The sequence below is a fragment of the Staurois parvus genome, unplaced genomic scaffold (assembly GCF_062004578.1).
Source record: "Staurois parvus isolate SC_StPar_1 unplaced genomic scaffold, SC_StPar_1.0 ptg000538l, whole genome shotgun sequence".
NCBI classification, from domain to species: Eukaryota; Metazoa; Chordata; class Amphibia; order Anura; family Ranidae; genus Staurois; species Staurois parvus.
The window spans coordinates 3425580-3451255 of record NW_028318334.1 but is presented as its reverse complement, the minus strand read 5'-3'; the positions used below and the strand labels follow the sequence as shown (position 1 = coordinate 3451255).

The 25676-nt window shown below is 41.8% G+C and overlaps 1 protein-coding gene across 2 annotated transcripts in view; it reads right to left on the bottom strand.

Moving 5' to 3' along the window:
• Positions 1 to 25676, bottom strand: part of ACLY (ATP citrate lyase) — a 109972-nt gene that overhangs the window by 66599 nt on the left and 17697 nt on the right. For both annotated transcript variants that reach the window (XM_089690637.1, XM_089690638.1), the window contains exons 2-4: positions 18413 to 18599; positions 9250 to 9372; positions 2053 to 2115 (exon numbers count right to left, since the gene is read on the bottom strand). In XM_089690637.1, the coding sequence (XP_089546763.1) occupies positions 2053 to 2115; positions 9250 to 9372; positions 18413 to 18571 (345 nt within the window). In that variant the 5' untranslated portion in view covers positions 18572 to 18599. The remainder of the gene's footprint in view (positions 1 to 2052; positions 2116 to 9249; positions 9373 to 18412; positions 18600 to 25676) is intronic.

The following is a 25676-nucleotide window of genomic DNA, read 5'->3' as shown; positions in this document are numbered from 1 at the left end:
TGTGAACCAGGCCTGAAATGAATTGAAAATGCATCAAAAACGCACGTGCAAAACGCAAACTGCATTGCTGTCGAAACAGGCCTGAAATGCACTGAAAATGCATAAAAAAAAAAAAACACATCTTGCTTCTTTGATGCATTTTGCATTTTTAATGTGCCCAGCAACATGTTGGGGAAAAAAAATTAAAAAAAACCCACAAAATTTATTGAAAAACGTGTCACAAAGGCGCGTGCAAAAACGCAAAATGAACTGCATACAGGCCTGAAATACATTTAAAAAGCACCAAAAACACACACGTGTTGCATTTTGATGTGTTTTCCGTTTTTAATCTGTCCAGCAACAAGTTGGCCAAAATGTGTATGTGGGGGGGGGGGGGGGGGGGGGTAGGGTGCGGCTGAGAAAGGCAGGAGAGGAGCAGTGTATACAGTGACTGGCTGTCACTATATGCCAGTGCCAGTTTTTAAATGTAATTACAGGCTTTTTTTTTTCTTCATTATAGCTCAGAGAATTAGCTGTCACATCCCCCCCCAAGCTAAAAGAAACAAAGTTTACGGTTTGTTTCTTTTATCTCCAAAATAAACTAAGTTTCCTTTCGCTCCAGGGAAAGTGACAGCTAATTCTGTGAGCTACCATGAAGAAAAAAAAAAGCTGGAAATTGCATTTAAAAACCGGCACGGATATATTATTATTATTATTATTATTACTACGAGTTTATATAGCGCCAAAGGGTTTGCTCAGCGCTGTACAATAGGGGGGGACAATACATGGCACAGTACAACAAAGACAGACAGCGTACGAGGGGTAAGAGGGCCCTACTCTTACGAGCTTACAATCTAGGAGATATATAGTGACAGCCAGTGAGGGAGCCTCTCTGTATACATTGCTCCCTCACTGTATACACTGCTCCTCTCCTGCCCCCTCCTTGCACACACTGCCCCCCACCCTTCTCCCCCCTACAAAGAGGACCTGTCACTCATATGCTATCACATAGGGGACTATTGGTCCCCTATGTGATAGCAATAAAATCATAAGTTAAAAAAAAAATAATAAAAATACACATGAAAGTAGAAAAAAAAAACCTGGAGCCTCCCCACCCCCACATACGCAGACATTTCGGTTTCGGTTCGGTTTTTGGCCACATGCATTATGAATTTTCAGTATCGGTTTTGGCACCAGAATTTTCATTTCATTCCTCAATAACAAATTTGCGTATAAAAATGCAAAACGCACTACAAAAAGCATTGCAAAATTGACAAAACACAAATTGGTGTGAACCAGGCCTGAAATGCATTGAAAATGCATCAACACATATGTTGCATTTTTGATGCATTTTGTGTTTTTAATCTGCCCAGCAACAAGTTGCCAAAAAAAATTCAAAAACCGCATTAAAAGAAAAAAAACTAAAAAAAGTGTCAAAAACGCACACGCAAAACTGACAAAATGCAAACTGCATTATTGTGGAAACTGGCCTGAAATGCACTGAATATGCAGCAAAAATGCACAAAACACACACGTTGCTTTTTTGATGCATTTTGCATTGTTGATCTGCCCTGCAACAAGTTGGCAAAAAAAAAATTCCAAAAATGCAAAACACATTAAAAAATACATCAAAAACATGTGCAAAAATGCAGAACACACTGCAAATGGACAAAACTCAAATTGCATTGGTGTGAACCAGGCCTGAAAGCATTGAAAATTCATCAAAAACGCACACGTTGTGTTTGGATGTGTGTTTTTTTAGTCACATGACCTATGAAAAACACACCCTAAATATGGTAAAATCATGGCAAAATCGTGGGTGTTCAGCGGCCATTATCGGCTCCTTTTTTCCTATCAGCAAAATGCCGATAACCCTATTTTCGGCCGATACATTTCGGATGCCGTTATATTGGTGAACCCCTAGATGGGAGTATGCAGAAGCAGATTCTTTGCTGCTTTTAAAGGGCCACAACTATCACAATGCAGCAGATAACTACTGTACGAAAATAAATTCTTCCTTTAATTACATAGAATAAAAAAAAAAAAAAAAAACATTCTGCACTTTCCACTCACCTGTCTATGAGGAACAAATGGCTCGATCAAGAAATTCTTCAACACTCCCCTTGCTTTGGCTATCTGAAAAATAAGAATAAGAAACTCCAGTAAAAGTAGTAAATATTCCCAGCAACCACCAAGGAACATTATGCTGAAAGGAGTGTCAGCTCTTCACAGCATGACATCCAACTAACTGAAGTTATAGAACACAGAATCATGGCACAAGAGGCTGCAGCTCCAAATCCTGAATTACATGCAGGAAAACTACTAGAGCCTAATGTTTCCTGGACTGTGCTGGTGACCTATAGCAGCACTTCAGATTTCAACCCACTGTAATCATATATAACATACCGGATTGGTTGCCATCAATTTCTACCATCGGGTGTGACTGTAACCAAAATGTCCTTTGGACACATCTGATTACAGATCGAGGTAAAGGGCCAAACACATTTGACCTTCACCATGTGATCAGCTATGTCCAATCACAGCTGGTCACATGTAAACAGGCCGATCGGTTATCGGTATTTCCTTTCCTCCACGCTGTCTCTGTGTGAAGAAAGGAGAGCCAACAACCGGCCAGACTGACTGCACAGTGAGTACATTGTTTACACTGATAATCAGGCTGATGATGATTTGTGCCCTGATTATCAGTGCAGTGTCAAACTCATCAGTGACCATCAATGCGCCTCATCAGCACCCATCAGTGATGAAAAATTACTTATTTGCAAAATTTTATAAACAGTAAAATGTTTTATTTCTCCAAATGTTCGGCCTTTTTTTAGTTTATTTAGCAAAAAAAAAAAAAAACCAAAACAGTGGTGACCAACTACCACCAAAAGAAAGCTACTTGTGTGAAAAAAATAATAAAAATGTAATTTGGGTACAGTGTTGCATGACCGTGCAATTGTCAAAGTCTGAGAGCTGAAAATTGGTGCGAGCAGGAAGGGGGTAAAAGTGCCTGGTATTGAAGTGGTTAATTAATAAGCCCATTCTGGCTTTGAGAATGGTTTAAAAATTCCTACTTGACTTGAATAGATGATACTTTAGAAAGACATTTTATGCACATGCTAAGGCAAGCAGTGTGGGTACTTAAAGCGGAGTTCCTGTGAAAAAAAAAAAAAAAAAAGTCAGCTGCTACAAAAACTGTAGCTGCCGAATTTAAAAAAAAAAAAAAAAAAAACAGAAAAAAAACAAAACTTACCTGTCCCTTGATCCCATAGTGTTGTTCCCCCCCTTGACCCCCCCACAGCCTGTTTCACTGGCCACCCTGTGTTCCCGGCACCTTCAGTGTGGGCACCCGGCTGTGACAGCTTCACAGCTGGGACCTCACTGCGCATGCGCAAGTAGAATGGTCCCATAGTCTTTTTATTCTGGTTGTTTATCAGCAATTTTGTTAAAGGCTAAATTCATCTTTAAAAAAAAAAAAAAAAAAAAGATAAATGCACATATTTTGCCAGATAAAAAACTGCATTTTTTTTTTTTGGGAGCATGAACAGCATTGCACTCACCATCAGCCGATAATGGGTGCAATGGCAGGATCCTGCAGAATCTCAGTACAGCTGCCTCCCGATACCTCCTGTATGGGTAGACAGTTACGGCAGAGCAGAGCAGAATAATGACCTAGTAGGGCAGCACAGTGGCTAAATGGTTAGCACTTCTGCCTGGCAGTACTAGGGTCGATGGTTCAAATCCCAGCCACGACACCACCTGCCTGCATGTTCTCCCTGTGCCTGCGTGGGTTTCCTCCGGGTACTCTGGTTTCCTCCCACACTTCAAAGACATGCTGGTAGGTTAATTGGCTCCTATCTAAATTGTCCCTAGTATATGTATGTATGAATGTAAGTTAGGGACCTTAGATTGTACGCCCCTTGAGGGTTAGGGACTGACGTGAATGTGCAATATATGTGTAAAGCACTGTGTAAATTGATGGCGCTATATAAGTACCTGAAATAAAATAAAAATAAATTAGAGCGCATTATGAAAAGACTTCCTTGAAAACGAAGCCCTCCATCGCAACACTGTCACGGCTCCCTGGGGCTTCCGTCCTCACCAGGCCTGCAGACTGCGGCCGTATGACTGGCTGAGCAGCGATGGCGTTACTCCTGCGCATGCGTGCAGGAGTATCAGCCGCAGAGTGACTCTCTCAATGGACAGCAGGTCATCCATTGAGAATGACATCACGGGCACTGCTAAAGTAAATATCTCCTAAACTGTGCATGTTTAGGAGATATTTACTGTACCTAAAAGGTAAACCTAAAATAAGTATATATAAAAAAAAAAGCAAAAAAAAACAAACAAAAACCTGACTTTGCTACCACTTTCAGTTGGTGCCAAGGTGACTTTAATACAGACAGGTGTCTGCAGGGATGAGCTCCGGCATGTTCAGATACCAGTCCGAACCCACCTGAGCTATTTAGTCAGGGAGCTGGCACTGCGGACCGGTAATCAGGAGCAGCCAAAACATTCTGCAACCACAGCCGTGTGTATATGCGCCTCTCCTACAAGTGCAGCTGCAAAGCAGAGAATGTCTCAGTCATTTATGATCAGCAGTCCGCAGTGACAGCTCAGACCCCAGTGTGATGATCAATGGCATTGTAATGTTCTGTAACTAAACTTTACAACAAACTCAAAAGGAAATCACTTGGTTAAACTTTTTTCAACACAGTTATTACAGAGCAGTGACTTTTCATTTTGAATTCAGATCAGCGCACTGTTTTTTTTGCTAGTCAAGAGCACTAAATCACACGGCGTGTTCTGACAGCAGGCAGCCAATCAATCTTCCAGCGCCAAATCGCAGCCCAGGAATACATCCTGTTTAATTAGATGCTTTGACAGCTCAAAACAAGCAGACCCACATATTACAGACACCAGTTAATGTGTGTGTTCAGGGTGGAAAAATACCAAGACGTTATGTGAAACGTTTACAGATATGTTATAAGCAACCAAGCGGTACATTATGTTCCCATAAAATCATCAGCAAATGAAAACAAAAATTATACAGTGGACATATCTACATAATATATGTACATATACTTTATTTTTATATCAGGTATATGCCAACTAGCTAGAACATTTTCCTTTAACATTCAGTTAATTGATTATGGTGCTAAAAATAATAACTAGCACTAGATTTGGCATATAATAAAAGGAGTAAAAAGCAGTGGAAAGTGATCAGACAAAATATACAATACAGGGCTTGAAATTTCCACTCGCCTGCTCGCCAATGGCGAGTGGAAATTATGGTGGGGGCGAGTGTGCCCCCAGGGCCGTCTTGCTGAGCAGTCTCGGAGCTCAGGCTGGATCTGTCATTGGCACTGGGAACCGTCAGACTGCTCAATAGCTGAGTGCAGTGAAAGCAAAGGAAGGAGTGTGTGCTGTGCTCTCTGCCTCCCTCTAGAGTGCAGTACCCGGCTCTGTGAGTGAACAACGAAGTACGGCAACTTTTTATGGGGGGGGGTGTACATGTACATGTGTGTGTCTTTGCATGCATGTACATGTGACTGTGTGTATCTGTACGTGTCTTTGTGTACATGTGTGTGTTTGTGTGTATGTATGTACATGTGTCTGTGTGCGTGTACATGTGTCTGTGTATGTATGTACATGTGTCTGTGTGCGTGTACATGTGTCTGTGCGCGTATCTGTGTGTATGCATGTCTGTACGTGTCTGTGTGTGTATACATGTCTGTATGTGTGTGTGTGTGTGTGTACATGTGTCTCCGTGCGTGTGTGTACATGTTTCTGTGTGTATGTGTATGTACATGTCTGTGTGTACAGGTGTCTCTATTTTTATGTGTTTGCTGGTGACGAGTAACTCTTAAGGCCTGGCTAGTAGCTCAGGACTTGAAATTTTAAGCCCTGATATAAAAGAATAATATTTTGTCAGATGTGACGGGCATCTGTAAGAATCTGAATCTCCACTCAAAACCAAAACTTTTTTGGACTTTTTGGATGGAGTAGTAAGGGGTCAAGTCCCTTGTCAGGTTTGCATTGCAGCCGGAGTCTCCCCGTTAAGGAGATTCTGTCTCTGTTGTCCTGGTGAAAAATGTCATAGGAATAGATGGGAAATCTTCCAATGGTGACACTTGTTCCAGTGATAACTAAAAGGGAATTTTCCTCACTTCCTGTTTTGTCTTCCTTAGTGGAACACAGACAGTTTTAAAAAAAAAAGTTTTAACTTTTTCCTACTCTATCCAAAATATAATTTAATTTACAAATCTGAATGTGGCTACATTGTTTTCAATGGTGACAATTTACACAGGTGCATAAACATGCATTGCGTTCATCCAAACATCGGTGTCCGAGGACAAGCATATACCGTACATTAGAACAGCACAATGTTTTTTTTAAAATCTATTTACTGATCATTTGAGTATCTCATCAGCGCTAAGGTCAGCCAGGAGGGGAGAAGAGGGATGGAATTACAGTCAGCCTGTCAGGGAAAATGTTTAAACTTAAAAAAGAATGAAATAAACCCTGAAGCCAGCAATAGATGGTTCGAATCTTGGCCGGTTCAGCAGGGAGTGGCTGAGAATCAAACCATCTATGGGCAGGCTGGCTGTACCCAATTCGATAAAAACAGGTGGTTGAGGCGCAGTTTTACCATCCACCGCCTACCCTCCTAAAAGAAAACATGCAGCCACTCAGGGGTGACCACATGCAGCAGATTTGCTCCATTACTATAGCAAAAATTATACCCCCCCGTTGCATTTACTAAGCAGTACCACTGCCAAACACAACCCTTGCAGCGCAGTATTTACATAGAAAATATCTTTTCAGCTCTACAGCTCTTTAAAAAGGGATCTACTGTGGGTAGCTTCTCAGAGGGCCAGCAAGGGCTGTCATTCATGTGAATGAGCCCTTATGGACAGGTTAATTTAGGTGTTGAATTTTTAATGGCTGTAAATTCAGTACGATTTATAGAGGGCAGCAAAACAGCACAGTGGCTAAATGGTTAGCACGTCCGCCGGGCAGTACTAGGGTCGTTGGTTCGAATCCCAGCCACGGCACTACCTGCTTGGAGTTTGCATGTTCTCCCTGTGTGGGTTTCCTCCGGCTTCCTACGACACTCCAAAGACATGCTGGCAGGTTATTTGTTTCCCGTCTAAATTGGCCCTAATATGTGTATGTATGAATGTGAGTTTAGGGACCTTAGGACCTTAGATTGTACGCCCCTTGAGGGTTAGGGACTGATGAGATAGATAGATAGATAGATAGATAGATAGATAGATAGATAGATAGATAGATAGATAGATAGAGCTGCGTAAATTTGATAGCACTATATAAGTACCTGAAATAAAATAAGTAAAACTCCAATTAGCTGTAGATAAACATTGCAACACGTTCTCAAAATTTGATTTGCTTTAGAAAATTGCATACAGTGAGGCATGATGCTAGACATACTGAAGATTAGATTTTTGGCTTACATAGACTTCAAAGATAAAATTACTGTGTCGGATATTATGGCTCAAATTGCCAGTAATTCCAGCTAAATTGCCCTGTTGGTACCACCCAACTTGACAAAAGCTAATTTAAAAATCAACTTGACTGGGTAACAAATTAACAGCAAATAGTGACAGAGTCCTGTCAGTTGCTGTTGATGCTTTGGTATTCTGAAAACCGGGGGTGTCACTATTGTGTGAATACAACAGTCAGTAATGGGAATTCCTCCATCCTGTTTAGCCCCTGAACAGAAGAAAATCAACAGATTCCTTCATACATGCCTAACAGAAATATCTATGCAAGTACTGCCAGTCTAAAGCAGGCCATATTTATTTTTCTTCATTCAACCAGTTGTTAAAAAAAAAAAAAAAAAAAAAAAGTGTATTCATGGGGGAATCCCTCCCATGGAGATACTGTACTCTGACAGCAGGAAGAGTTTCCTGCCATCAGAACACAATGATCAGTGTCGCTGGCTATAGCAAGAGAATGAGAGTTCATCTTCTGTATACCCAGCCGGTTTCTGCTGAACTGGACAAATTTTGATCAGTCTATGGCTGGGTTTAGTCCTTATTTCACGCTCTTAAATGTTTGTTTTATTATAGTTGATTGACCTGGATGTAGCAGCTCAGTTGCTGAGTAGCAAAACAGTGTAAAAAAAACACTGATAATTAGACGTTGGCTGTGGTGGTATACAATACACAATGTCGGCCCCACCAATGAGCTGACTTGGATGGAGATCTATCATTGCTGTAGATACTTAGAGGGCATCCAGCAGAAAATAAGGTTTGGATGTGAACTAACACCCTACCACCCCAGTCCCTGTTGTACCTCCGTGGAAGAGTAGCCATCACCGCCCATGCAGCCAGTGCAGAAACCTAGGGATACCAGCTCTCACAGTATTTCTCAATGGCTGCAAGAATGCAGCCAGAGAGAAGGAGAAATTATTGCTTTTACAGTCTTTATGGGTGTAAAAGCAATCAGTGTAAAAAAAAAAAAAAGAAAAAAAGAAAAACATCTTCATCACCCCCCACAAGTACAGTGTCACTATGGTGACACTGTACTGCTAGGGTGACAGTATGTTTAAAAAAAACATAAATAAGAATATAAAAAATATTAAATAAAAATGTAAAAAAAAATTGTAAAAAATTATACATTTGGTTATAAACTAATTTGGGTAATTTTTTTTTTTAATAAAAAGATAGCTGAATACATGTTGACCAAGATTTATGAAGAAAGATTATTTATTTGCAAAATATTATAAGAAAAACACTTTTATTTTATTTATTTTTCAAAATGTTTGGACTTTTTCATTTATATAGCAAAAAAATAAAATCCCAGTGGTGAATAAATACCACCAAAATAAAGTTTTATCTGTCTCAAAAAAATTCATATGGGTACAGTGTTGCATGACCGTGCAATTGTCAAAGTATGATAGCACTGAAAGCTGAAAATTGGCCTGGACAGGAAGGGGGTGAAAGTGTCCAGACTTGAAGTGGTTAAAATCCCTGGGCCTCTGCACTGACTGTGTGGGCAGTGATAGCTAATCACCCACAGAGGCAAGTGCAGTGGGGAACGGGGCTAGGGAGGGTGTACAGTGTTCGTTCACATACCTTGTAATTTTTTGTGAAAACATGAACCTACACTTTAAATATGTAGGGTGTCACTTACCAATAAATTAATATTTCTTAGGAGTCTGTGTATATACATACACCAAATACATGGCTCATGCAAATGACCCTATAGCTAGCAAATCAGTGCAGATATATGGACACTTACTGTAGTTTCACGTCCCAAACGTTGCTTCAGCCAACTCTTTACTTGGTCCAAATTTAAGTTAACGCCTACAAGTCCCAGCTTTCCACGACGTTTGATCAGTTGGTCAGGTTTCACCACCAGAGGCTGAAAAAGAAGAATCACAAGATAATGAAAGTAAAATGTAACTTAAATTTAGCCCTGCAACGAAACAGCTAAAAACCTGACCCAACAACACACACGAAAGGGTCAATCTACTTCAGATTTGGGCAAATGCTACAGCAGACTCGATCATACAATGATTTCTTATACCAAAATATTTCCTAGGTCCAATCATCTGTCACCACTATCACTAAGGAACGCTCTCAAATTAAGTTGGATTTCTCTTGGAGACCTTCAAGGACTAAAAAAGTCTTAAGTGTCAGGGCCAGAGTCTCAAACAGAGAGATCTTGTAACACAAGATAAGTGATCACAAGAACCCAATAGTTGATGTAGACCACCGATTTCCACTCTCACGTCTAATAATGGTTTCTGTGGTCCTACCCTTTAGCCTTCCTAACAGTATAACCTTTTCTCTTAAGATTTGTAACTATTAAAGTATTAGAAATTGTCTAGATATTACAGATCAGAAAAACTGTGCAATCAATTATGATAAATTAGTGTTATGCACGTAAGCTGCAAGCCTTAGAAAGAGAATAATACACTTTTATTTAATTCTATTTTAAAGAATGGTAAGGAAAATATTTACAATATTGAAGGAGCTATGAAAATGTGTTTCCTCTCTGAACTGTCGTTTTTAAGCAGATGAAAGGTCTGTATTCAGGTTGGTGTGTCCTCAAACTAGGACAGACCACCTCAAAAACTGCATCTCTCGGGATAGAAAGACATCAGCAAGTTGCTGCCCAGTAGAGATGAGCTTGGGCATCCTGCAAATTCATCTCCGCAAGTTCAGAGGATGCCTATGCTCATCTCTACTGCTGAGCAACGTGAGGTCACATGATTCCGATGGGCAAAGATAATAAAAGAGAGGCTTGACGGTCACAAAACCTCAGGGAGAGAGCCACAGGACAAAGTGTTTTAGCATTTGGAAGTGTAAAATAACTAGAAAGTACTTGATGAAGTGTTACTCTACGCCCTGGTTCACACTGATGTGGTGCAGAATTTGCAGCGGTTTCAGTGCAAATTCTGCACTGCATCAGTCGCACCTCGTTCATGCGAACCGCTTCGGGTGTGTATGATAACAACATCCTGAAAGCGGCCCGCAAAACGCGATGCAATGTGCGGAATCGAATCGCATCGGTGTGAATACCCATGCGATCCAACTCTAGTGCAGACCCAAAAAAGGGTCCTGCACATTTTTGGTGCGGTGTGAATAGAAATGTATGGCTCCAGTCACACCGCACACAAATCGCATGTGATTTGCACAGGAATGCTGTACGGTTCCTGTGTGAATCACATGCGATATACTGCACAGCATATATGTGAACCCAGACTTCCAGAATGTTGTGCAAAAGTAGCACTGTTAATTAAAGGGGTTCTATTTACCTTCATGCGTTCTATGCATGAAGCTAAAAAACCTTCTGTGCACAGCGCCCCCCCCCCCCCCAATCTTTACTTGAGATCCCTCTGCTCCAGCGGTGATCGACATCCTCTGCAGTCTGGGGACTATTCCTCCTCATTGACCCTGCTGCTGTCAAACACAGCCAGTGAGCCAATGAGGAGAGAGCGAGGGGGGCGAGCTATGGCTGTGTGTGTCTTATGGACGCATAGAGCAGCAGCTCGGGGACAGGAATGCAGAGGTGCCTCCCAGGGCAAGCAGCTTTCCCTGGGGGCACTGCTCATGGAGGAGGAGCCAGGAGTGCTGGTGGGGACCCCAGAAGAAGAGGATGGGGATGATTTGTGCAAAACCACTGCACAGAGTAGGTACGTATGACATGTTTGTTATCTTAGGAGCAAAAAAACAAGCTTTACTGTCCCTTTAGGTTGGAAAAACAACTCACGTAGTGTTAGGGTAGAATGGCTCAAGGGATGTAGGAGGGAAAATCAATTGTTTCCTCTATCCACACTGGTAGCACCATTGGAGGAATCTCCATTGCCGGCTACTATATTCAAGTAGCCACAACCCTGCAACTGCCTGAATGCAATGGTGCTGCCAAACAGTGACATCATCTGATAGTTACTGTTCACCAGATAATTTTCTACCTGACTTTGTCAATTTTTAAATCAACATTTTTTGAGCCAGCTTGAAGGGCCACTCATGGCTCAAACTTTGGCCGATTCAGCAGGAATCACCTGAAATTCGAGCATACTATGGCCAGCTTTAGATGTGGCAGCTCTGCAGAGGGTTAGCACGGAGATCAGAGAGGTTTTACTATCCTCCGACTGTGTCTGAGCCTTACGCTTCCATTTTCAAGCTGGTTTGTTTTTGGTTTCCCTCGTCTCACAAGGCAGTAGTGGACAAATAAACTGATGTGGTTCTTGAGGAAGCGTTTCAATAAAGTGTTACTAAACCCACAACAATAAAATCAGTCTGTATATGCAGTAAAGCATGCTTGTTATACTCACTGTGGAACTTAAAGTGGAGCTTCACCCAAAAGGGGAAGCTCTGCTTTAAGCCTTTGTTCCCGGTGCCCCGTTAAAGATTGGCACCCTTGGGGAGCGGGTACCTGAATTTGACAGGTACCCACTCCCACTGCGACCGCCTAAGGCAATCGGAAGCGGAAGTTGTCCTCCCCCCTCCATCTTTGTAGTCTTCTGGGATACGCGACAGGTCCCAGAAGACTACGGGGCCATTCACAAAGCACAGCGTTACTCACACATGCGCAGTGGGCACCTGGCTGTGAAGCCGCAAACTGTCACAGCCGGGTGCCCACACTGAAGATGTCGGCACCAGGGAGAGAAGACAACCAGTGAAACCAGCCCTGGTGAGGACACTGCTGGACCGAGGGACAGGTAAGTGTCTGTATTTAAAAAAAGTCAGCAGCTACAGTTTTTGTAGCTGCTGACTTTTATTTTTTTTTTATTCAACTGGAACTCTGCTTTAAGTGGTTAATCCTCTGCATTGTGTAAAAAGGATGTTTAAAGCAATACTAAAGGTTAATTTTATTTTTTTTTTGTAAAATAACAAAACATGTCTATACTTACCTTCTCTGTGCAGTGTATTTAAGGGTTAATACGTTAATCACACATAGTTGGAGAACTACTCAAATTCATCTATTTCATCTTTTTTTCTCATGGTTACTGTGGGATTGTGAGAATGCATCAATGCAGAGCATGTTATCTCAGCTTGCAGAGCTTGGATTCATTGAATGAGTGTACCAAAATGTCAATATTGCAGAATATACAGCCTCATGCTACATAACTAGGCTCCATTTAATGCTGAATAAACTAAGGTATTAATGGATCTTAAATAGAAAACTATCTTTAGACAGATTTTTACTCCAAAAAGTATTTTATTAAAATAAATTTCATAAAAATTTTAAAAATCCAAAAAAAATAATAAAAATAAATAAATAAATCATCGATTTGTATCCACCCTGGTTTCCATCCCCTGTGTAGTACCTGTACAGAATAAAGCTGGCCACACATTCAAGAATAAAGGAATCCTTCCCGCTGCTCTATTGTATTCTGACAGCAGGAATTCTACATTGTCAAAATACACCGATTAGCGCTGCAGACGATTTTCCAATAGAATGGCCATGGATAGATCAAAACTTGACTGCTTTCTTCGGATCCGGCTGAAGTCTGATCTATCTATAGCCAGCTTTAGTCAGCCTGATAGACTACTACTGACTACTTTCAGTTACATAATGCAAGTTTACATTATGGTTTTCGAAGGGCTGTATCTTGGAAGGGAGAACATGGATTAACACATTACACATACCTCCAGTACAGCCTCCATCTCATAATCAACCTAGGCATCTTTATAAAAATGAATAATACTGTCAAACGTCTGAACGTTAGCATACGTAGTACTGGCTTAAAGCAGAACTCCGGTTAAAAATGTTATTTTCCTATGCAGTGAGCTCATTTTGTTTAGGGGCTCAGGGTAAAGCTATACTTACCCATTCCTCTGATCCTCCAAAAAACCATGCTCCCCTAATGTCCAGCGGTGGACTGTTCCTGTCGTCCTCACATTTGGAGCTTGTCTATGGGTGGCATGATGTCAGGAACAGCTCATTCACTGGCGTGCGGGGGGGGTAGGAGCGATAGGGACCGGTCTTGCGCTCAGAGGATTAGGCAAGTATATCTTTACTTTCTCAGCCCCTAGACAAAAAGGAACATTTAACCCATGCAGTGCAGGCACAGTCCCAATGCACAGGAAAATAAAAAAAATTGCTCAGATTTCTTCCTTAAAGAACCACCCAATTGCTCAGACTTGTACACATCGTCATAGAAATAAAACCTATTCCCCATTACAAAATGTGCAACGCATTGCAGAGCAGGGTGGAGACGTCATGACACCAAGAAACTGACCTTTCTTATTCATGCAGAAATGACTATGCATCATAACACAGTTTCTTTCTGTGCAGACTTCCAGGTCTCCCTGCCGCACTGCATTAACTAGATTAACATTCAGATGATTAAATATTTCTCAATGATTTGGCCTCCAGCCAGACTGTAAATAGATATTCTGCAGATAAGGAAAGATTTAATGGCTGCAACTCCTCATTCATCAGCACTAAGTGGATGGCTCCGAGGAACTTCTTGTTCAGATTGTGCGCCTTTCATAGAGTTATAGTGCCTTGGCAGCAGATTTCTGTGTACAATGAAAACAAGGACAAGTACAAGAACAGAGCTTGTACTGTCAAGGTTACCAAAAGGGGTATGATGAAGAAACAAGGACAAGCAGAAAAAACTGGAAGAAAAGGAATAATTCAAATGTGCAATGTGAGGAATCTGTCTGCATGCCATATGTGCTACAATAGATGGGATGCAGCAAAACATAATAAAAGGAGGGGGTTAAAGATACAATCCTGTTAAAAATGTATCTTCGGGACCCATACAGAAGATACCACCTGCTAGGCTGCCATGTTTTACCTGGGCAAGAATTGTGTACGCAAGCAACCCTACTCTGCCAGGACATTTATTCACTGATAATTTAGTGTTCTGGAACCCAATACTCCTAAAACTTTATTATGCAAACCAGGCAGCCACATACACACCTATCTGAGGTACCCCAAGAAACCTGACTGTGTCATTGTTAACACAGCATAGCGTAAGCCTTTAAAAAAAAAAAAAAAAACAGCGCCTGTGCCATGGTGTTGGAGTAATTAAAGTAGTTATAAACCTCAGACATGAAATATGAGCAAAGCATATCCCTCTATAGTGTGCACTTGTCTCAATACAGAGCACTAAGTAATTTATTTCTGCTGCTTCGTTCCTCGGCTATCAGCAGGAGTCACTTCTGACAAGATTTCCTGACACCAAGAGAAAAATGGTAACAGGGGATGGACCTCCTGCAGATTGACAGCCTCAGCTCTGTTCCTGTGAGCTCTGTGATATAAGGGGGGGGGTCCTTCATCCAATCAGCATTCATAGCTCTCCTTATTGAGCTCTGCAGAGTGTAATTTCAGCTCTCAGCCCCCTTTTTTCTGAACTCTCAGACAAGCTTTAAAAAATTCAGTACTTTGAACAGCTGTAGAGAAGAGAAGACTAGAGATAAATACAGTCAGGTCCATAAATATTGGGACATCGACACAATTCTAACATTTTTTGGCTCTATACACCACCACAATGGATTTGAAATGAATTGAACAAGATGTGCTTTAACTGCAGACTGTCAGCTTGAATTGGAGGGTTTTTACATCCAAATCAGGTGAACGGTGTAGGAATTACAACAGTTTGAATATGTGCCTCCCACTTGTTAAGGGACTAAAAGTAATGGGACAATTGGCTTCTCAGCTGTTCCATGGCCAGGTGTGTGTTATTTCCTCATTATCCCAATTACAACGAGCAGATAAAAGGTCCAGAGTTCATTTCAAGTGTGCTATTTGCATTTGGAATCTGTTGCTGTCAACTCTCAAGATGAGATCCAAAGAGCTGTCACTATCACTGAAGCAAGCCATCATTAGGCTGAAAAAACAAAACAAACCCATCAGAGAGATAGCAAAAACATTAGGCGTGGCCAAAAAAAAACTGTTTGGAACATTCTTAAAAAGAAGGAACGCACCGGTGAGCTCAGCAACACCAAAAGACCCGTAATGTATTTATTGATGATGTGACTGCTGACAAAAGCAGCAGGATGAATTCTGAAGTGTTTCAGGCAATATTATCTGCTCATATTCAGTCAAATGCTTCAGAACTCATTGGACACCGCTTCACAGTGCAGATGGACAATGACCCAAAGCATACTGCAAAAGCAACCAAATAGTTTAAGGGAAAGAAGTGAAATGTTATGCAACGGCCAAGTCAATCACCTGACCTGAATCCGATTGAGCATGCATTTCACTTGCTGAAGACAAAACTGAAGGGAAAATGCCCCAAGAACAAGCAGGAACTGAAGACAGTTGCAGTAGAGGTCTGGCAGAGCATCGCCAGGGATGAAACCCAGCATCTGGGGATGTCTATGCATTCCAGACTTCAGGCTGTAATTGACTGCAAAGGATTTGCAACCAAGTATTAAAAAGTGAAAGTTTGATTTATGATTAATATTCTGTCCCATTACTTTTGGTCCCTTAACAAGTGGGAGGCACAACATGCAAACTGTTGTAATTCCTACACCGTTCACCTGATTTGGATGTAAATACCCTCAAATTAAAGCTGACAGTCTGCAATTAAAGCACATCTTGTTCATTTCATTTCAAATCCATTGTGGTGGTGTATAGAGCCAAAAATGTTAGAATTGCGTCAATGTCCCAGTATTTATGGACCTGACTGTAGGTACAACTTATGTAGGAGGATTTGTATCACCTGAGGATAGTCACCTCACTTGGTATATGTAAGGGTTTACAACCACTTTACCACATACAGTAAACTAGGGCAGACTAAGCCCCCACTAACATATCACTTTGAGGGGCTTTAACATGCATGACCAGTGCAAAGATGTCCATAGACAACAGATGACAGTATTCCAAATTAGACCTTTTTGGGCTAGTTAAAGACCTAAGTCTATAACCTACCTGCTGATACTACTGTCAGAAGTTTTATCTAGGGGAATAGAAAATAGACTGGTTACTAGGGACCAGGGGCAGACTGACCATTTGGAAACTCGGGCACTGCCCGAGGGCCCGGGGTCAGTAGGGGGCCCCATGAGATGCCCCTGGTACCTTTTTCATAGGCTTTTTTGACTTTGGGCACAGACACAGGGGTCCCATGATCTCCTATTGCCTGGGGGCCCCATGAGTTGTCAGTCCGCCCCTGGTAGGGACCGTTGAAGGAGGTTTCCCACACTGCTCCTGTGTGAACTCAGGCTATGACAAGGCTATGGGGAAACCACATGCAATTTAGCAGAAATCGCATTCCTGTTAAAATTGCATGCTATTCTTTGCAGTGCAATTTGCATTTTGTTTTTACGCAAATCGTACAGCAGTGTATCGATTTCTGGTATCAGAAGTATTTTCGCGAGTATTTGTGAAAATTCTCGGTATCGGCACCAATATCAGTGCATCCCTACTGGTTAGTCAACCTCTTCCATTTGTTGCGGTTTCCCTCCTAGCAGGTTTACACTATCTGCAATATGTCCTCCCAGCCAAGGCCCCTTTCACACAAACCATGCCTGTTCTGGTCAGCAGAAGATCCATGAGCAAATTCCCTGCTGAATCGGAGCCGAATGGTACAGATGTACCTTTTGTCACATCCACACACTTTCAGTTTTTTCCTGCTGGAGTTTAACCGCTTGCCAGCTGCCCTATGGTAAAAATACTACTACAGGGCGGCAGGGCCGCGCAAAATCACGTATATATACACATGATTTGCATTTTCGGGTAGGGGGCACGAGCATGCACCACCCTACCTGCACCTCCACTGCCGACTAGGGATGTCAATCACCAAGTCCCAGCTGAAGATTCCCCAGCGGCACCCGGTGATCGCCATGCAGAACTGACAAGGGAGAGACTTCTGTGCAAGGACATGCTGCTTTGTATTTCTCTGCATAGCAAAGAAATACAAAGCAGAATGTCTCTGTAGTAAAACAGCACACACAGTAAAAACACACACAGCACACAGTTAACCCTCTGATCGCTCAAAAGTTAACACCTTCCTGCCCAGTGTCATTAGTACAGTGTCAGTGCTTTTTATTAGCACTGATCACTGTATTAGTGTCACTGGGGATGTCAGTGGCAGTTAGTCAGTTCCCACCCAATGTCAGAATGCCAGCCGCAGTCCTCCAATCCCGCTACAAGTTGCTGATCACCACCATTACTAGTATAAAAACAAAAATTCCATACTGCCATTTGTAGACGCTATAACTTTCACGTAAACCAATTAATTTACACATATTAGAATTTTTTTTTTAGGAAAGACATGCAGCAGAATACATTTTGGCTTAAATTTATGCCGAAATTTGATTTTTTTATTGGATATGTTTTATAGCAAAAAGTTAAATATATTGGGTTTTTTATTGTTTATAGTGCAAAAAATAAAAACCGCAGAGGTGATCAAATGCCACCAAAAGAAAGCTCTATTTGTGGGAAAAAAGGACATAAATTTCATTTAAGTACAGCGTTGCATGACCGTGCAAATGTCAGTTACGTAGCGCAGCGCCGTATCGCAAAAAATGGCCTGGTCAGGAAGGGGGGTAAATCCTCTGGAAGGCAAGTGGTTAAAGTGGTTGTAAAGGTAAAAGATTTTTTTTTTTTAATTAATTATCTGCCATAAGGTTAATAAAAAACAAAAAACAAACATTGAATAGTAGCTTCCCCTAAATACATAATTGAGCCTCATCTTGCTCTAGCACTGTGCACACCTGCAGCAGTTCCTCTTGCCTCTCCCAGTTTTTACAAGCTTGACTGAGAACAGCGGAAGTCATTGGCTACTATAGTGAATTTCTGCTTCTGCAGGGATTGGCCAGGTATGGAAAGTGAATTATGCAAAACTAAAATTAAACTATGCAAAAAAAAAAAAAAAAAAATCATACCTGTTGTTCAGCTTTTAAGTAAACAAATCTTAGTGATCCACATGACATGAATGTCACAGAATTCCCAAAAATGCTTCCACTTTTTGGTAAAGAAAAGAATCCTTTCTTACCTGTGTCAGGAGCCATGGGTGGTCTTGTGCCAGCCGGTCCCAATCAGTGTCATACGTCACTTGAGCATACTTGAACCGGTTCTGAATGGCAGCTGTAGTACATATGTACTTGTACAGAAATTCTTTCCCGGTCTGCTCTGAAATGGCTTTGGCTGACATGGTGCTGCCAGATTACGTGGAAGGATATCTGGACACAGAAGAAAAAGAATCCACGTAAATAATACAAAAGACATAAATACAGGAGATATATATTCTGGTTTACACTCTGAATACTCCATTCAGATGGCTGTACGTTTCTTAATTAAAGCAACTCTATGACTTCAAGCTCTACTGCTACAACTGAATGCCAGGTGGTCAACCCATCATAGCGATGGAATCTTTCTGATATAGGAGCATTGAACCTTATGGAGATGCATTAGAACGTTGTGGTTGGTTTGTGGTCCTAGAGGGTGCTCACCAGCAACTGTGGGGTCCTTCTGAACCCCCAAAAGGAGTTTACTAAGGTTCTGAAAGGATGGGAGCATCACAGCAGCTTGTGTACGATTTTATTTTGTACCAGCCAACGCATTTCAGGGGCTCAACTGAGTGCTGAGCCACCGAAATGTATTGGATTTTGTAATTAAAATCTTTCAAAGAACTATACAAGGTGGTGTGGTGCTCCCTTCCCATCAGAGATGGGAGGAAGTAGGGAGTGGACACTACCAGAAACGTTGGACCTTTACCTGATCAGAACAGCCCTGGACCCTGGTGTAATGGCAGGGCTCAGAGGAGCTGCAGGTACATGTAGCAGCACTTGTTTTCCACAAACAGATTTGCTTTAATATTCTCTTTACCAATCATGAGAGAAACATGGAGGGTGCCAATGTTGATCTCTCCTTAAAATGCTAGTTAACTGGCTGTCATGCTGAACCTCTTTCTTCAATAATTCAAGTCACTGGCCCATAACAAGTATGTAGAGAAGGACTTCTGATATTAATCCAGCTTTCTTGAATAATATGCTAGTTCCAGGTCAATACTTTATCTCTGCAGTAAAAGGAGGATTGCTTTCTGCATCACATGAACAGATGAAAGAGCGATCAGTTTCCAAAACACTGCATCCAATTAGGGAATGAATGGTTTTTCCCTCAGCACTTGTGACTGAGGCCCCTTCCATTAATTCCAATTCACAGCTGGTGCAGCACCCCAGGATATTGACACAGAACTTCATGTCAGGTCACTATCTAAATCAAACGGTATAATCATCAGCCTCAAATTGAATAGTGAATATATATAGTTGCAGTATTTACACCAGTTAGCCATAACCTAATGATCACCCACCTAATACTGAGTAGCCCCGCCTTTTGTCACCAAAACAACCCCTTCTGCCGACAAACAGCCCTGACTCATCAACTCATGGATACCACTAGACCTCTATAGGTATGCTCTGGGAGCTGGCACCAAGCCATCAGTAGCAGATCCTTTAAGTCCTGAAAGTTACAAGGTGGGCCCTCCAAGGATTGGACTTGTTTTTTCCAGATTGAGATATGGAGAATTTGGAAGCCAAGTCAATACCTTGAACTCGTTTTCTTCATCAAACCATTCTTGCACCATTTTTGCAGTGTGCCAAGGTGTATTATCTTGCTGAAAGAGGCCACTGCCATCAGAGAATACCATTCCATGAAGAGGTGTACTTGGTCAGCAACAAAGTTTCGGTAGGTGGTACATGTCAAGTAATATCCACATGAAAGGCAGGATCCAAGGTTCCCAAGCAGAACATTGCCCAAAGCATCACACTGCCTCTCCGGGCTTGCCTTCTTCCTATACTGCATCCTGGTGCTGACTGTTCTTGTGAGGCACACAGTTGGCCATCCACATGATTTAAAAAAACAAAAAAAACAAAACCAAAACCAAACACACAATTCATCAGACCAGGCCACCTTCTTCTATTATCTCGTAGTCCAGTTCTAATGTTCATGTGCCCATTGTAGGCACTTTTGGCTGTGAACACGGATCAGAATGGGCACCCTAACTGGTCCGCAGCCTCACAGCCCCATTCACAACAAACAGCGATGCCCATTTTTTCCTGCTTTCAACACATCAACTTCAAGGAAAACACTGTAGGTTTACTTGCTGCCTATCATATCCCGGCCACATTCAGAAGCCATTGTAACGAGATAATCAATATATACAGTCAGGTCCATAAATATTGGGACATCGACACAATTCTAACATTTTTGGCTCTATACACCACCACAATGGATTTGAAATGAAATGAACAAGATGTGCTTTAACTGCAGACTGTCAGCTTTATTTGAGGGTATTTACATCCAAATCAGGTGAACGGAGTAGGAATTACAACAGTTTGCATATGTGCCTCCCACTTGTTAAGGGACCAAAAGTAATGGGACAGAATAATAATCATAAATCAAACTTTCACTTTTTATTACTTGGTTGCAAATCCTATGCAGTCAATTACAGCCTGAAGTCTGGAATGCATAGACATCACCAGACGCCGGGTTTCATCCCTGGTGATGCTCTGCCAGGCCTCTACTGCAACTGTCTTCAGTTCCTGCTTGTTCTTGGGGCATTTTCCCTTCAGTTTTGTCTTCAGCAAGTCAAATGCATGCTCAATCGGATTCAGGTCAAGTGATTGACTTGGCCATTGCATAACATTCCACTTCTTTCCCTTAAAAAACTCTTTGGTTGCTTTTGCAGTCTGCTTTGGGTCACTGTCCATCTGCACTGTGAAGCGGCGTCCAATGAGTTCTGAAGCATTTGGCTCAATATGAGCAGATAATATTGCCCGAAACACTTCAGAATTCATCCTGCTGCTTTTGTCAGCAGTCACATCATCAATAAATACAAGAGAACCAGTTCCATTGGCAGCCATACATGCCCACGCTATGACACTACCACCACCATGCTTCACTGATGAGGTGGTATGCTTAGGATCATGAGCAGTTCCTTTCCTTCTCCATACTCTTCTCTTCCCATCACTCTGGTACAAGTTAATCTTGGTCTCATCTGTCCATAAGATGTTGTTCCAGAACTGTGAAGGCTTTTTTAGATGTCGTTTGGCAAACTCTAATCTGGCCTTCCTGTTTTTGAGGCTCACCAATGGTTTACATCTTGTGGCGAACCCACTGTATTCACTCTGGTGAAGTCTTCTCTTGATTGTTGACTTTGACACACATACACCTACCTCCTGGAGAGTGTTCTTAATCTGGCCAACTGTTGTAAAGGGTGTTTGCTTTACCAGGGAAAGAATTCTTCGGTCATCCACCACAGTTGTTTTCCGTGGTCTTCCGGGTCTTTTGGTGTTGCTGAGCTCACCGGTACGTTCCTTCTTTTTAAGAATGTTCCAAACAGGTGTTTTGGCCACGCCTAATGTTTTTGCTATCTCTCTGATGGGTTTGTTTTGTTTTTTCAGCCTAATGATGGCTTGCTTCAGTGATAGTGACAGCTCTTTGGATCTCATCTTGAGAGTTGACAGCAACAGATTCCAAATGCAAATAGCACACTTGAAATGAACTCTGGGCCTTTTATCTGTTCATTGTAATTGGGATAATGAGGGAATAACACACACCTGGCCATGGAACAGCTGAGAAGCCAATTGTCCCATTACTTTTGGTCCCTTAACAAGTGGGAGGCACATATGCAAACTGTTGTAATTCCTACACCGTTCACCTGATTTGGATGTAAATACCCTCAAATTAAGTTGACAGTCTGCAGTTTAAGCACATCTTGTTCGTTTCATTTCAAATCCATTGTGGTGGTGTATAGAGCCAAAAATGTTAGAATTGTGTCGATGTCCCAATATTTATGGACCTGACTGTATATATATATATTATACACACACACCACACTATATAGCGCAAACATATTCTGGCAAACGATGATCCTTAAGCAAACTGTATGAGATATATTGCTTTCGGCAGTTATACACACAGCTCTCCAATTTACTTTTTCTTCTTTGACATTTGGGAATGGAGTATGAACAATAGTGGATGAGACCTCATCTCTATTGTGTAATTATAATACTGCTATACCACAGGACATATTTTAAAAGCAAGACTTCTGTCTAATGTATGAAAGAACATGGCATGTCTAAGGCGTGCACTAACTTCCTAACAAGCAGAACACCCAGGGGCTGAAATAAGACATTCAAGCAAAGAGAAAATGGAGATGTTCGCTTAGTACCCTCACCCCAATTTGGATTGTGAAAGTAACATTGAAGCACTCTGAGTAAACCCATATAAAACATGCATTAGGGGCCCCCGTCTGAATGAGCCCTAAAGCTGGGTATACACTGGCTGAAAAATCGGCCAAAAACGGTTGATTCAAGAGAACAGGCATGCTGTAAAACCAGCATCCGACCAGCACTGGCAGCCAATGGCTGTCAGTGCTGACCAGTGTGTTCTGGTGGTGGTGGTGGTGGGGGGGCAGTCCCCCTGTCAGAACACAATAGAACAGTGGGGGAGATCGCTTGTGTTAGGCAATCTCGCAGTTGTTTCTTCCTTCACCCTGCTGGGTTGAACAAGAAAAAAAAAACTTCTAGTGTGTAACTAGCTTAAGTCTACTTTAACACTGAGGAGTTTTTCAAGCGTTTATGCATTTAAAAAAAAAAAGTTCCTGAAAAGCACAAGAAAACTGCTTCCCTATCTATGTATGTTCCCTTGCAGCATCTTTGGGGCATGTTTGCGGAGTTAAGAAAAAACGCCCCAAAAACGCCTCTTTCCTTTGAAATCAATGGAAAACGGATGAGAAACGCCTCTGAGAAGCATTTTTGGTGCATGTGTCCTTTATAAAAAATGCTGCAAAAACGCGGTAAAAACGCCCAGGCGTTCTTGCAGCGGATCAGTGTGAAATTAGCCTTACAGTAGATTTTTCCTTATTTCATTACGGTTTGAAAGGCAACAAATCCAACTCATTACTGTGCTGATAATTCACAGAGTACAATCATTGTCTCTGCAGTGTCTTCCTCTGTCCATTCTAGCACCTTTTTGACATATTTCAACTTCCCCGAAGCCAGCCTCTGATAGCAGAACACCCTACCACTGAGTCATATTGGATTCTCATGAGATGACTGGAAGGTACACCACCTTCTCACTCCTCAATCATATTAGGAATCCTTGTAGAGTGCAAATATAAAACATGCTCGTAGGTCTTAACATGTTTATTTTCCAATTAAAAACAGATGCACATTCTTCTTGGAACAATTGCACCTCTAAATGAGAAGGTGTATCTGGGGAAGTGTAGACTGCAGAGCTGATACAATTAGGGACCTTAGTTAATATTAGACTTCACTGAGACCTCAGTAACTGGGGGCAAATACCCAGAATAGAAGGCTAAGTTGACAGACACCCCGGATCCTGTGGGACAGTCTCTAGGTTTTGGACTATGCCCTGTAGTGCCAACACAATCCAGGACACTGCTTTCCATTTGACACCCAAATCTTCAGGGACACTAAATGGTGTCACCTTCTTTAGTCATTGCTGTTCTCATTGGCAGTACCCAAAATGTTGTTTTCAAATAGCCACTACTTGATAGTTTTACTGTGTCGCCAAAAATATCATCTACTTTCATTGAATTTAGCTTCTTTTCACCATGGCAATTAATTAAAATTATAAAATGAAAAAGTAATCTGTCACATGCTTTCTCTTCCTTTTTTGTTATTTTATTAAATGCAGAGATTTGCAGAAGAGCCACTGGAAGCAAGATACAATAGCTACTACAACGAGGAGCAATAAAGAACAACCACGGCGTAGCATTGCAAAGCAGGAAGCAGAGCCCGTGTATGTAATGACCAAATATAGCTGCCCCCATGTACATACAAAATGCAAACTGTACAGAGAACAGAATATCTCTTTATAAAAGCAGCCATAGTTTTACACTCCTAGATAATGTTTCTCTTCAGGCTACAAATATACTTTGAACCTGTACGGTAAACTGAATGCTAGACCTCCACAAAGGCAGCCTGGCTTAACCATTTTACCCCAGAGGAACCCTTGAAATAATTTTCAGGTCTCAGGTAACTCCAGCTAAAACCAATTCATCAGTGAAAAAATGTCCCTAACATTGGTGATCATTGGGAAGAATGTGTCCCCCTCACCATAGTGGTCAGAATTACATTATTTCACACAGCTAAAAAGGTTCATTGCGGTCATGCTGCTGGCTTTGGCAAATGGCTTTACACCTGGAAATATGCAGGTACCATCGGATAGGCCAATCAATCACAGCCCGAGGAACCCTTACCAACCTCTGGAGAAACCTTAGGGTTGCACAGAACCATGGCTGAGAATGGCTGGCATAGGAACATATTACAGTCTCGTTAGCAGTGCTTCCACCCAACTGTGCCTTGTGTGGTGCAAGTTGGACCCCAGTTGAGATTTGCCTTGTTCCCAGGTATAGTACACACTTACAATAACCACAATCCAGTCCATAGATATTTTTTTAAAATGTTTATTGCACAGGGAAGGAGAACAGAGGAGGGAGAATAACCAAACAGTAGCACATTTCCTAAAAGCAGACAGTCCCTGGAAGAAGTTCAAGCTTTGCATCCAATACAACAAAGTTACATATAGTTACATACACTATATTGCCAAAAATATTGGGACACCTGCCTTTACACAAACATGAACTTTAATGTCATCCCAGACTTCGTCCGTAAGGTTGAATATTGAGTTATCCCACTCTTTGCCACTATAACAGCTTCAACTCTTCTGGAAAGGCTGTACACAAGGTTTAGGAGTGTCTATGGGAAGGTTTGACTATTCTTCCAGAAGCGCATTTGTGAGGTCAGTCACTGATGTCGGATGAAAAGGCCTGGCTCGGAGTCTCAGCTCTAATTCATCCCAAAGGTGTTCTATCGGGTTGAGGTCAGGACTCAGCAGGCCAGTGAAGTTCTTCCACCCCAAACTTGCTCATCCATGTCTTTATGTATCTTGCTTTGTGCAATGCTGCACAGTCATGTTGGAACAGAAAGGGGCCATCCCCAAACTGTTCCCAAAAAGTTGGGAGCAGGAAATTGTCCAAAATGTCTTGATATGCTGATGCGTTAAGAGTTCCTGTCACTGGAACTAAGGGGCCAAGCCCAACCCTTGAAAAACAACCCCACACCATAATTTCTCTTCCATCAAAGTTTACACTTGCAGTCTTGACAATGCAAACTTGACAATGTAGTCAAGCAAGCTCCTGGCAACCACCAATCCCAGACACGCTGCTTGGCCATGGAAACCCATTCCATGAAGCTCTCTATGCATTGTTGTTGTGCTAATCTAAAGGC